General features: G+C 35.2%; 1 protein-coding gene across 7 annotated transcripts in view; it reads right to left on the bottom strand.

The window, feature by feature from the left end:
* LOC125652021 (FERM domain-containing protein 5-like) overlaps positions 1-13,345 on the bottom strand; it is a 44,281-nt gene that overhangs the window by 11,347 nt on the left and 19,589 nt on the right. For 3 of the 7 annotated variants that reach the window (XM_056165908.1, XM_056165907.1, XM_056165910.1), the window contains exons 5-12: positions 8,475-8,572; positions 8,182-8,302; positions 5,032-5,119; positions 4,729-4,817; positions 4,329-4,395; positions 4,118-4,144; positions 3,614-3,649; positions 1,039-1,127 (exon numbers count right to left, since the gene is read on the bottom strand). In XM_056165908.1, the coding sequence (XP_056021883.1) occupies positions 1,039-1,127; positions 3,614-3,649; positions 4,118-4,144; positions 4,329-4,395; positions 4,729-4,817; positions 5,032-5,119; positions 8,182-8,302; positions 8,475-8,572 (615 nt within the window). The remainder of the gene's footprint in view (positions 1-1,038; positions 1,128-3,613; positions 3,650-4,117; positions 4,145-4,328; positions 4,396-4,728; positions 4,818-5,031; positions 5,120-8,181; positions 8,303-8,474; positions 8,573-13,345) is intronic. The other 4 variants (XM_056165909.1, XM_056165912.1, XM_056165911.1 and 1 more) reach the window with 2 other exon arrangements.

Raw genomic sequence — 13,345 nt, 5'->3', positions numbered from 1 at the left:
CATGGATCAAAGTAATACAGGGGTCACATTGACCATACCAAACCTTTTTCAAGCATTTCATGAGCCCACTTTTTGAGCTTTTTATCCCCATTCTACATGTTCCTGAAAGATTCAATAGTTCTGATGCCACATTGACAGGAAGTAATATAGGGCAGACTACATGTATCATGAACCCACCTAGTCTACATATTGCAGAAATTATTCTTCTCTGTATTGAAACATGAATATTCTAAATGAAAGCATGAGAAACTACAGACCTATTGTGTAATTCAACTGAGGGTTGGGATGGGGGAGGGGGGAGGTGACTATTTATATTTCTATCAAACATCCCCATCATATCATTTCTTTTTGTCACTAATCTTATGACAATATCATATAAAACAAATATTAAGCTAAGTGTTTTAATTTACTTGTCATGCAATTGTAAATATAGAAAATATCACAGACCACACAGATACACTTTGATGTGGTAGATCCTCAGTTCAAATATTTAATCACTACTGTCCATGTACCAATCATACATGAACAATAGAGTTTAAACTGCTGCTTCTCTGACCACAGATTACGATTCCCATGAACACAGATTACAGTCACAAATTTCATAAATTTATCATTCCCCACTCTCTGCTAAACTGTTGGGGCGATGGCTGTAGTCCTCTTACTCCAGCTCGAATGCCCATATCCCCACTTCTTTCTTGTATTGGTGCGGCGGCAGCACATTACATTGCACTTGAGAACTCATACTATGAATAACACGTACATGTATGGTCTGCGCTAGAAGTATTAAGGGCTATCTAATGACTTCAGTGTGTAAATTCAGACTAAAACGTTCGGGCAGTCACTCAAAAGTCTCCTATTGTCCGAACATTTATGCTATAACATGCACATTTTATTTAATGCTTCGAACCAGTGAATTTTTCAGTATCCATTAAAAAGGATATGTAGATTAGCATGACATTATTCCTATCTTATAAATTGCAATTTCATAAACATTTGTATCATGTTTTGTAAATTGTCGGGATAACCAGAATGACTCACGTAAAGAACAACTGCTGTTCCACAGAACATTTCCAGAGATATTTACAGGCTGCAAGCGTGTCACATTTATAGCCAATTGGTTTCTGTTTCTGCAAATGAAACAAAAAATACATTAATTCTCTTGTCTATTTCATATGAATGGAAATTCAGAACACTCCAGTACTTAGACAAATTACAACAGAAACCAAGTTTCAAAAGGCAATCATGCAATATCATAAAATTTACAACATTAGATTTAAAAACATATTCATTTTAATGTTATAAGACTGAATGATATAATTATAATCTTTAGATTTTTTTATATTATCTTATTGGCATTACAAAAATTTTGACAGTAAATCCTTCATGTATATTGACAGACCCTACAACCGCAAGGACACAAAAATCAGGAGGGTGCATTTGACATAATTAACTGACGTCAGCCAGTGACAAACCAGTGTCTCTCTATTGTGAAAGGAAATAACAGCAAACAATGTTCAAATGGTGGACGATGTCAGAATGACCTCGTTTTGATGCATGCAAAGTAAATGTAATAAAAAATCCTTTATATAATAGAATGATTAAATTCTTTCTTTCATAAGCAGGTTGCTATAATAGAATATTAGATAAAATTAGCTACATATAAGGAAGACCAATGTAATAAAAAGATCAGGAATTCTGGTAAATTGATCATCATATAATTAAAACCCTATACATACATGCACATCTATTAAATGCTATAGAATATTAGATAAAAGTAGCTATATATGAAAAACCCATGTAATATCAATAAGTTATTCAGGTTTTGTGGTTAACCTGACTATCGTTCAACTAAAGTTTTCATTAAGAAATCAAAGTACATGCATATTTATTAACAAACATTCAATCTCATAGAATTGTCAAAATTTTAAAGAATTCAATTACTAAAAGAACTTTATTGTAAAAAGTTAAAATATTTTTTCATTTATCAAAATTTATAAACCATGCAGATCCTTTACCCCATCTATATTGACTATAAAATAATGTAATTGTGCACATCTAGTTTTACGATGTACAGTATAATGTTGCATTTCAAAAGAATGCACAGACAATGGACATAATCATTTGTCATTTCGTTGTGTACAAATTGATCTGAAAATAATGCATGTTGTAAACATCATATCATGTGCTAAATATACATTGGCCTTGGATTGAATTTGCAAAATGGCAACTGCAATGTAATGAACCAAAAAAAAAAAAAAAAAAAAGAATAACAAGAGCATTGCTGAAGTTGCAAAATATGCCCAGACGGACAGACAGGCAGTGACCTACGGTTATGCCATACCATAATATGACCTGTCTATGATGGGTAAAAACAATACCTTTGTTATTTGAGTATACTTGTGTTGTTTGGGATCATTTACATTTTATTTTCTCTGTATTAACATGTACTTTTTAATCCCTTTTGGTAAATAAATACCGACCGTTTAGTAACAAAGCAAATGACAAGTGAACAAAAAGAAACCACCGTTATTTTGATCAAATAATGGTTATTCCAGTTTCGAAATTCAGGAATTGACAGTTGACAGACATAAACTGTAGAACCATCCAGAATTTTTTGAAGTGGATATGTGTGTGTGTGTGTGTGTGTGTGGGGGGGGGGGGGGTGATTTGGAAAATAAACCACGAAAAGGTGGAAAGACAATAGACTACAGTTGAAAATAATTTTCAGAGATAAAAGAGAAAAATGACTATTTTTACATGTGATGAAGGGCAAACAAATGTTGAAGACCAAGGGCATTCTGGAGACATCAAGCACCTGCCAGATTTTCACTGTGCTCTAGGGATACATAAATAGTGCAAGTGTGCATCTATTAAACTTTGAGAACTGGATGTCCTTATGGTCAAAATTAGGATGTTTAATTCCTCTGATTCTGGTAATAAACAATCTTTGTGCCAAATATGAGCCACTAATACATGCATTGCTTAATTACCTCCATAAGATTAAACTATTATCTTATTTCTAAATGCTAATAGGTAGTACATCATTCAACAGTATGCAGAAAATGATTGGGAAACAAGTTAAAACGACTTTTAAAAAAATGACTTGGACCTAAGGCAAATGATCTTTTTAAGGGAGAAGGGGGGTGGGGTGTGTGTGTGTGTGTGGGGGGGGGGGGGGGGCATAAATATGAAGGCACACATCTAGGAAAACATTTCAGTTCTCTACATTCAACAGTTTTACAGACGAAATTCCACAAAGGCTGTCTCAAGTGACCAAACGAAAAGGAATTTGACAGTTTGTTTTTATATTCTTAAGTTGCACATTGTCAACATAAACAATGTGACACCATTTTGAAATAATACATATGTCCATTGACTGTATAACTAAATATGAGTAGTTGAGATCATGCTTCCAATACATGGATATCTATAAATTAAAGAATATTCGTGCATTTTATATAGATCTTCAGAGAACCACCAGCATACATCAGGCTATATAACAGATAAATGTTTCACTATGTAAAATGTAATAATTTTGAGCCACCATTTAATATATCCACATGCACCATAAAAAATGTCTTTCTGTTTATTCAAATTAAATCAAAGTCATTACTTCTATGGGTCCCGTACATATAAATGAGAAGTTATGCTAAAATACAACAAATTTGACATTTCTGGAGATAAATACAGCTTGAATTCAAACATCAAACAAAAAACAGAGGCTACACAATGAAAGGATTACCCTTTACATTGTTCGGGAAACAACAGAGTTGAGTTTCCCAGACAAAAATAACATTATGCTGTGGTAAATCACATCTCTAGTGCATATTTATCTTAAATAATCTATCATTTAATTCTCACATCTGGTTAAAGGTTGACAAAAATTTGCAGCAAATTAAAATATAGGTTCTTTTATATATATATATATATGATGTTTTAAAATAAAAAAATTAAAATCTCTGCTTGGGTATTGGCTCAAAGAATACCTAATAATGTTGAAAAAATCCTAACCAAAGAAAAAATACGAAATAACACAATATTGATAAAAGTGTCTGCTTTTTCAACAATGAGTGGATACTTTTATAATTTCAATATATGTTTGACCCAATTTTCCCACCTTTTTATTATTTGCCTGATCTTCATCCTATAAAATGCAAAATGAAACCATCAAAGATCACTTCAGTAGATTCTTATGGAGCAATAAGGACTTGCAATAGCAAACTGACAAGAACGTTTTGTCCAAGACTTTCCTATTGGTAAGACTATCTGATCTTAAATTCTACTTGGTAATAAGTAACAAATTATTTGGTCAACAGCCCAATACTAACCTCCGCAACACTGACGTGCAAGATCAAAGTCTTTCCATCGTATGTAGGTGTCTTCTTTATCTGGGTCCTGAAAAGTTTTCAGCTTTTAAAACACTAATTGCAATTTAAAGGTACCATGTGCCGCAAAACTACAAATAATTCAAATTTTGTGTTTGTTTACATATCTTTAATGGATTTTTACTTCATTTAAATACTGTCATGAATAACTTTACTTTAATTTTTGTGAGTGACACTCAAATTCTTCATACTGTTTTTATTTTTCTTACAAGCTTTGCATCACATGGAGGTATAATTAAGCAAGAAGCTAAGCAGAGTATTACTGTTAACAAAATTAAGAAATTTGATCCAACTTTGCACACATGGCCAGTCAAGTCACTTTAACATAAAACTTTTGCTTTACCACTTGTACAGCTGAGTGCGACGACTTCCGTGAAACGTCATGATTCCCTGATGAGTGACACCGAGGTATAAAGAAACACCTTTCTGATCCTGAAAAAAAATGCTGATAAAACAGATATCCTACTAGAACAAAAAGTGCATGGATAACATCAGTTGATCTGGACCCAGTTGAGCTTTAACTGACAGCTAACTTGCCATTAACTTGAACATTCATAGAGCGTTAACTTGAAGTTAACTGTCAGTTAAATTTAACTAACTTTTGTGCAACTGGCCCCAGATTTACATTAAACAACACAGTACTGACCTTGACCTGGTGAGGGTCTACCCCATATGTATCTAGTGTGGCAGCTTTCTTCAAGAAATTGGCCTCTGCTTCTGATGGTACCTGCCCTCTATAAAATAGCACATCTAACACATAAATTTCATTAAGCAATGTGCTGCTTTATCCCTTAGCTCTACAAAAATTAATATGTCATTCATTTTATCATCTTAAACTTCAGTAAAATATGAGCCATAATAATGCAGTATTTGGCATTTAATCATAAACAAGCAATAACGAAAAAGAGTAAACTATACAGTATAGTGCTCCTACAAAACTTGCTCAGAAAAGTACACCTGCAGTAATCACCTGATACAGGTATTGATTTGTGGGGCTTCATATGCATTTTTTGTAAATGGATGGTAAAGTGCAATCTATAGCAAACATCAAGTTTTTCATGATGGTTTACAATGTCAGTATAGCAGTTTATTTCTTTCATATTATTTATTTGTACTGGCATTCTATTTTAATGGGATATGGACAATGATTTTGTTAAAAAAAACAAGAGGTACTGTGAGCAATGCTCACTAAGAATACCCCCCGCTTACCCCAATCTCCCAAAGGGTGTTGGTAATAGGTATAAACTACCTCTTTTCTGAGTGTAAAAAACAAATGGCATGACAAACCGAACCATATTGCTACTTCGATGTCCAGTGCACGTGACCTTTGACCTTTTGACCCCAAAATCGATAGGGAACATCTTCATCCCATGGGTAGTCCATATGTATGATATGGTGACTGTAGGTGGAAAGGATAACGCTTTAGAGCCCGGAAACCATATTGCTACTTCGATGTCCAGTGCGCTTGACCTTTGACCTTTGGACCCCAAAATCGATAGGGAACATCTTCATCCCATGGGTAGTCCATATGTATGATATGGTGACTGTAGGTGGAAAGGATAACGCTTTAGAGCCCGGAAACCATATTGCTACTTCGATGTCCAGTGCGCTTGACCTTTGACCTTTCGACCCCAAAATCGATAGGGAACATCTTCATCCCATGGGTAGTCCATATATATGATATGGTGACGGTAGGTGGAAAGGATAATGCTTTAGAGCCCGGAAACCGTTGCGTCTACAGACGGACGGACGGACGAACAGACAGCCGGACAACCCGATTCCAGTATACCCCCCCCACAACTTGTTGCGGGGGGTATTCTTATTTAGATGTTTAATCAATACTATAAAAAATATTTGATACATGTAAAACATATCAACAAACTCAAATTTCAAAAGCTGGCACAAAGATGTGTTTGAGACATTCAAACTTTTAAGACATTCAAACTTTTAATTTTCAAAACAAGGCCCAAGCCCTGCTTATGTTTACATGTTACGTGACTCAGCTATCAACATGGTGCAAAAGTTGAAAGTTTCGGTGAGCTTTTACAAGGAAAATTTTCAGTTCATTTTTCTTTGTGCATGTACTCTAGATTGATTTAATATCAGTAACCTATGTTGAAATGTTGAATGTTTAGACATACATGTTAGAAATCTTGGTGATCTTACTTAAGCAAGTGGTTTCTTGGTTGATGACAAGCGTTTGTTTACAGCTTTATGAAAAATGTACACATTCGTCTCACCATGTTTACAAAAATGATATAGGGAGCAAGGTTTTATATAAATATGAAGGTTGTCATATGTATCAATATTTTTAATCCTCTCTTAGGCCAATTCAACTTAATCAGTAGATTATCAACCAGGGTCACCAAAAAGTATGGGGCGGGTGGGAGGAGACATACGAGTTTTGCCAACAGAAGTGCATCATTTAATATTGGACGGATATCAATCTATGCTTATTTCACAGACGAATTCCAGGTATAAGCTTTAATTTCAAACACAGAAAGATAACAAACATCTTCAAGATTTACGCCCGGAAGAACGCAAAAAATTAAGAAAACCTTATCTATTTTTTTCACGTAGCTTTTCACGTTGCTGTACTGGAAATGTAACAAGAAGTGTAAATACCAGAGTCAGACATGAGAATTTTACGGAAATCGCAAGTTCCGCAAACTAAAAAAATTCAGGGCGGGACAATTTTTGAGGGGTGGGTGGGGATGATAATCTATCAATTAAGTTGAATTGGCCTTATCTATTAAAGATTATAATTTCTAAAACAAAAAGATGTCTAGACTATTTTAAATGATCACAGAGTCCAAAATTTCTCAAGAAAAAAGTCCCATCTTTTTTTTAAAATAGGGAGTATTAATTTTTTATTGGGTAGGTGGGAATGAAAAAACCTTTTAAATGTTTTTTTTCCTTTCAAATAGTAAAAAAATCAGGTTGTGGATCCATAAACCTACAAACAAACAAGAGACCCATGGGCCACATCGCTCACCTGAGTCAAAGATTTTCCCTATATATTTGCATGTAAAACTTTGATCCCATATTGTGGCCCCTACCTACCCCTGGAGGCCATGATTTTTACAAACTTGAATCTGCACTATATCATGAAGCTTTCATGTAAATGTAAACTTCTTTGGCCTAATGGTTCTTGAGATTTTCAAAGATTTTACCAACATATTTGCATGAAAAAACTTTGATTCCCTATTGTGGCCCCAACCTACCCCCGGGGCCATGATTTTACAAACTTGAATCTGCACTATGTCAGAAAGCTTTCATGTAAATTTGTACTTTCCTAGCCCAGTGGTTCTTGAGAAGAAGATTTTTAAAGATTTCCAATAATATTTGTATGTAAAACTTTGATCCCCTATTGTGGCCCCAACCTACTCCTGGGGGTCATGATTTTTAACTAACTTGAATCTGTACTAAGTCAGGAAGCTTTCATGTAAAGTTCAGCTCTTCTCGCCCAGTCATTCTTGAGAAGATTTTTAAATGACCCTACCCTAATTTTGCATTTTTGTGATTATCTCCCCTTTGAAGAGGGCAGGGCCCTTCATTTGAACAAACCTGAAAGCCCTTTATCCCAGGATGCTTTTGGCCAAGTTTGGTTGAAATTGGCCCAGTGGTTCTGGAGCAGGAATCAAAAATGTGAAAAGTTTACAGAGAGATAGACAGACAGAGAACGGACAGCAGGCAATCAGAAAAGCTCATTTGAGCTAAAAAAAAAAAAACCTGTCACCTTACATATCTAGAATGAAATACTCATTAAGATAATTTGAATTCATGCATTGCTTACGCTAAGGTTTTGTGGATTTCCATGATTTCATCTTCCATTTTGGCATTCTGCTTTGGAAGCATCTTGAACTCAGTCACGTACCCTGGGGGGTGGTCTTCTGGGTCATAATCTCCCACCTCAGCTGTCAAACAAAAAGACATCAATTCTGTCCACAGAAACACTTAGTTTGAGCATTTATTCTTTAGAAATGTAACATATCTTTACACCTAATTGTATCGTGGGAATTTGGGAGACTCCATTCATGTACTCACATTGAACATTCATGTACTCACATTGAACATTCATGTACTCACATTGAATGATGTAGGCAGCAAGAACCAAGGCATCAGTCTGTGAACACAGGAGGCGGCCATGATGAAGATCACGTCTCAGTTGTAAGAACAAGTAATACCTACAGAGACCAAACAATAATTCACAAGAGACTGTGAAACACAACACTGGAACAGAAACTTTCCTCTTTTCGCAGCCTTTTACAATTTCATCATATTGTGCTGCTGCATCTTTATTTTTTCATACAATTATTCTTGTGAGAATAGTGTTACCCACTGGAATATTGCAGAGAACTTCATTAACTTTTTAAGACCTAAAGGGGAACTGACTATTAAGTGGTGCTTACTAAAGCATGCACTTACAAATTCTTGGAATTGATGAATAGTGTGGTAGACTCAACAACGATATATTAATTGTGAAGTATGGCTAGCTGTATCAACGCGGCACTCAGAGACCAGGAATGCATGTTTACAGAAACAGGATCGTTATCAATAAATAATCTAAATAGAAGTTCCAGAAAAAAATAAACCCTAAGGAACATTCAGAACATTGTGTTGTAAAACTTCTAATGAAGCAGAAAATGAATAATTCTGACTGTAAGCAGGAGAGGTATACTGAATGACAAGCGCAGTCCCCGATTCATCCTACTACCCCGAGCTAATGCTGAACAATAAACGAATGCCGAAACAAATGCAGTGTGAACTATACATGAACGTTGAATGAACGATAGTGAGTGAACTCAGCTCCAACAAATGATAAATAAAATGTAAATGATGAACGAAATCTGAATGCAAATGGATTGCAAATGAAGTGAACACAAAGCTAATGGTGAACAATTGATGAGCAATTTCTTTGTGTTTTACTCCCTAACTTTCCATTAAAATACATTTTTATTGTTGTAAAACTTTTTCACTGGGTTTTTGTTTTTTATTCTATGAAACTGAAGAAAAGAAATAAGATATTTTAAACCAATTTGTTGAACAGTGCATGCAAGTGGGATGATTAAAATCTAGAATTAACTTGGATTTATCAATAATGACCATGAAGTGGTATAAATTTCATAGCTAAAACTCATTAAACTTGTATATATGGTTTAAACTGTAAATAACAGTACTATCTGCACACACCCACACCCATCCACTCACATACTTCCACCCTACCATGAAATGATTCAATGAATTTTTAGTAACATGCTCTTCTAACTAGCAAATGTTAGACTTTGTCTAGCATGTGACAGGATGAGAATTTTAGCATGCCTAGATGGTCCAAGTGCAAATTCAGAGTAGAAGGGTATCAGAGGTACAGATTATATATGGAAACACATTTTCCACATGAAATATATGTATAATATGATAACCGCATTTTCTTCCTCCTTTATAAATACATATATACTGTTAAAGTCTGTTATATGTATGTCTAAGTTTTCAGGTTTAACTATTATAACGAATATTCAAATGAACACAGTCACATGTTCAGGTTTAACTATTATAATATTCAAATGGACACAGTCACATGTTCAGGTATAACTAATGTAATATTCAAATTAACATAGTCACATGTTCAGGTACATGTATAACTATTATAATATTCAAATTAACCCAGTCATTTGTTCAGATATATATCTATTATAATATTCAAACACACTGGTCCCTGTAATTCTGTTGTTGAGCATTTGCTTTGTGACTTGTAGGTCGTGAGTTTGAGCACAGCTTGTGCCGTGGCCATGTCAAACCTAAGATTTAAACATACGAGGGCTGTTCGATATGTAATATGCATATATTGTACCACAGCGCGATAACGCTTTGCAGGATTTCATGGATGATGATACTTTTCAATAGCTCTATTCAATACCTTTCCAACGGTATAAACATGAGCCATCAGCTCCACATAGTTTTACACTTATAGTCATTTCAATAGAGCCAGGCATTGACCACTGTTGTAAAAATGGTTGGGAAACGGGTTGAGAATATTGAAGAAATTTGAGCTTATATAAAAGTTCACAAATCTTATGAAACAGTTTGTAGGTGGAGAAAGAAATTTCTGACTGGCATAGAATCCGTCAAAGATGCAGCAAAATCTGGCCGACCTGTGACTGTAACAGACAAGGCAAATGTCTCAGTAGTCAGGGAAATAATTGAAAGTGATGGCAGATACACAATTTGGGATATTGCCAAAGCTGTTGGCATATCGCTATCGTGGGTGCATTTCATTTTGAAGCCTATTTTGAAAGTACGGAAGATTTCTGCAAGATGGATACCGAATATATTGACAGATGACCAAAAACAGGTATGAGTACAAACAGCTAAGCAATTGCTCAAAATGTTTCCCAAATTCTCAATCAAAGACAATTTACAAACATTGTTACTGGTGACGAAACATGGGTTCACTATTTCGAACCAGTAAGAAAAGTGGAAACAAAATATGGCTAACTAAACACGATAGAAGGCCTGTACTTGCCAATAGAACCATGAGCACAAAGAAGGTTCTTTATTGCATATTCTTCTCATGTGATGGTATAGCTTTACAAATTTCGGTGCCGAAGGGCAAAAGTGTTACAGTTCGGTACTACCGAGATGTTATACTAAAAATGCTAAAAAAATATTATCATAAACGACGACCTGAGTCAGGCTTTAGGCATGTTCGTCTACTTCATGATAATGCTCCATCACATACATCTGAGCTTGTGAAGCAATTTTTGAAGTCGGAGACGGTTACCGTCTTGCCACACTCACCATACTCTCTAGATCTAGCCCCATGCGACTTTTTCCTTTTTCCAAAACTTAACAAGTTCTCATCTGGTCGTCATTACAAGTCCCGACAAGCCCTTGGCTCAGCCATCAGTCAGTGCCTCAGAGGTCTACCTAAATCAGCGTACCGTGACGCATTTCAGAAATGGATTCAGAGATTGAAATTATGTACATGTATTTCAAACCGTGGAGAATACTTTGATGGGACGTAATGTTCATTTCATTATTTGAGTCGAATGCTTTTGAGATATCGTACAATACACATTACATATCGAACAGTCCTTGTAGGTAATGATTGCTCCTTCGCCAAACACTCAGCATTTAAAAGTTTTCGGATATGACCCTAAAAACGGAGGTCCCATGTCGAGCCAGGCATCGTCACATTAAGGAACCCTCGCTGCTATGGCCATAAGCACTAAACATAGGTCTAATTTTGTGGTACTTCACCTACAGCTGGTGACGTCTCAATATGACAAGTGAATTTCTTTTTGAAGGGATGCAAAACAAAGAAATAAACAAAACACAAATGAACACATTCATACAGTGAAGTTCAGAGCAAATAAAGAAATAAACACAAATGAACACATTCATACAATGAAGTTCAGAACAAACAATGAATGGAAAGTCAACACAGAGTGAATGAAAATTGAAAAAAAAAAAAAATAAAACAATGCGTAAACGGAGAACAAATGGTGAACAAACAATAAATGAACAAAGCAAACAAAACAGTAGTATAGTATTCATGGGATTGTAGCAGGTCAATGAAGATTCTGTGCCAGTTCATTAAAACTCAATAATTAATCAAGACTTATAAATGTCATATCGCTGATCATACTAGATAATAAGTGATTATTAAAACCGTTTCTATGCGTGATTTGTTTATCTCATTGAAATAAAAACACTCTTAAGTAATACATTTTGTGCAAAATATATGCTAAACACCCACAGCATTGACATTAAAATAAATAGGGTTGGGCGGATGTCCGGTCTACAAGCACCTGTGGTTGAAGATAGCTTGGGCAGTGAGCATCTCATAATTAAATTTTTCTCTTAAATATCCAAGTCTTATGTAGTAAAATCATAGTTCCAATCACCATGCCAAAAAGAGGCTCAAGGGCCACATCGCTCACTTGAGTCACATTGCCTCATATTTAAAGATCTTAACTATATATTTGTATGCAAAACTTTGATCCCCTATTGTGACCCCATCCTACCCCTGGGGGCCATGATTTTAACAAACTGAAATCTGAAATATGTCAGAAAGCTTTCATGTAAACATCAGCTTTTCTGGCTCAGTGGTTCTTGAGAAGAAGATTTTTAAAGATTTTCCTTATATATTTGTATGTAAAACTTTGATCCCCTATTGTGGCCCCATCCATCCCCCGGGGGCCATGATTTTAACAAACTTGAATCTGCACTATGTCAGGAAACTTTCATGTAAATCTCAGCTTTTCTGGCTCAGTGGTTCTTGAGAAGAAGATTTTTAAAGATTTTTCCTATATATTTGCATGTAAAACTTTGATCCCCTATTGTGGCCCCATCCTACCCCTGGGGGCCATGATTTTAACAAACTTGAATCTGCACTAAGTCAGGAAGCTTTCATGTAAATTTCAGCTCTTCTCGCCCAGTGGTTCTTGAGAAGATTTTTAAATGACCCCACCCTATTTTTGCATTTTTGTGATTATCTCCCCTTTGAAAGGGACATGACCCTTCATTTGAACAAACTGGAAAGCCCTTCACCCAAGGATGCTTTGTGGCAACTTTGGTTGAAATTGGCCCAGCAGTTCTTGAGAAGAAGTCGAAAATGTTAAAAGTTTACGACGCCAACGACAAACAACGGACAAATTTTGATCAGAAAAGCTCACTTGAGCCTATATATATATCTCCCTCTCTCAACTGAGGGGGTTGAGCTTATGCTGAATAAATCATATACAAAATGTTAACATATTTTATTTGAATTCCTCATGCATTTGAATAAAACATAATAGATGATATATTTTGATGAATATTTAGTTGAAACCGCCTCTTTAAACATTGTCTTTAAACATTGAACATCAACTGTTATGAGATTGGGTGTGGTATGCGCTTATCACCAATTCCAAATGGTGATGGTCTCTTTTTTGTCAATTTCGACAGGTTGGCTGTTC

The sequence above is a fragment of the Ostrea edulis genome, chromosome 5, assembly GCF_947568905.1.
Source record: "Ostrea edulis chromosome 5, xbOstEdul1.1, whole genome shotgun sequence".
NCBI classification, from domain to species: Eukaryota; Metazoa; Mollusca; class Bivalvia; order Ostreida; family Ostreidae; genus Ostrea; species Ostrea edulis.
This window is presented reverse-complemented; position numbering and strand designations above follow the sequence as displayed.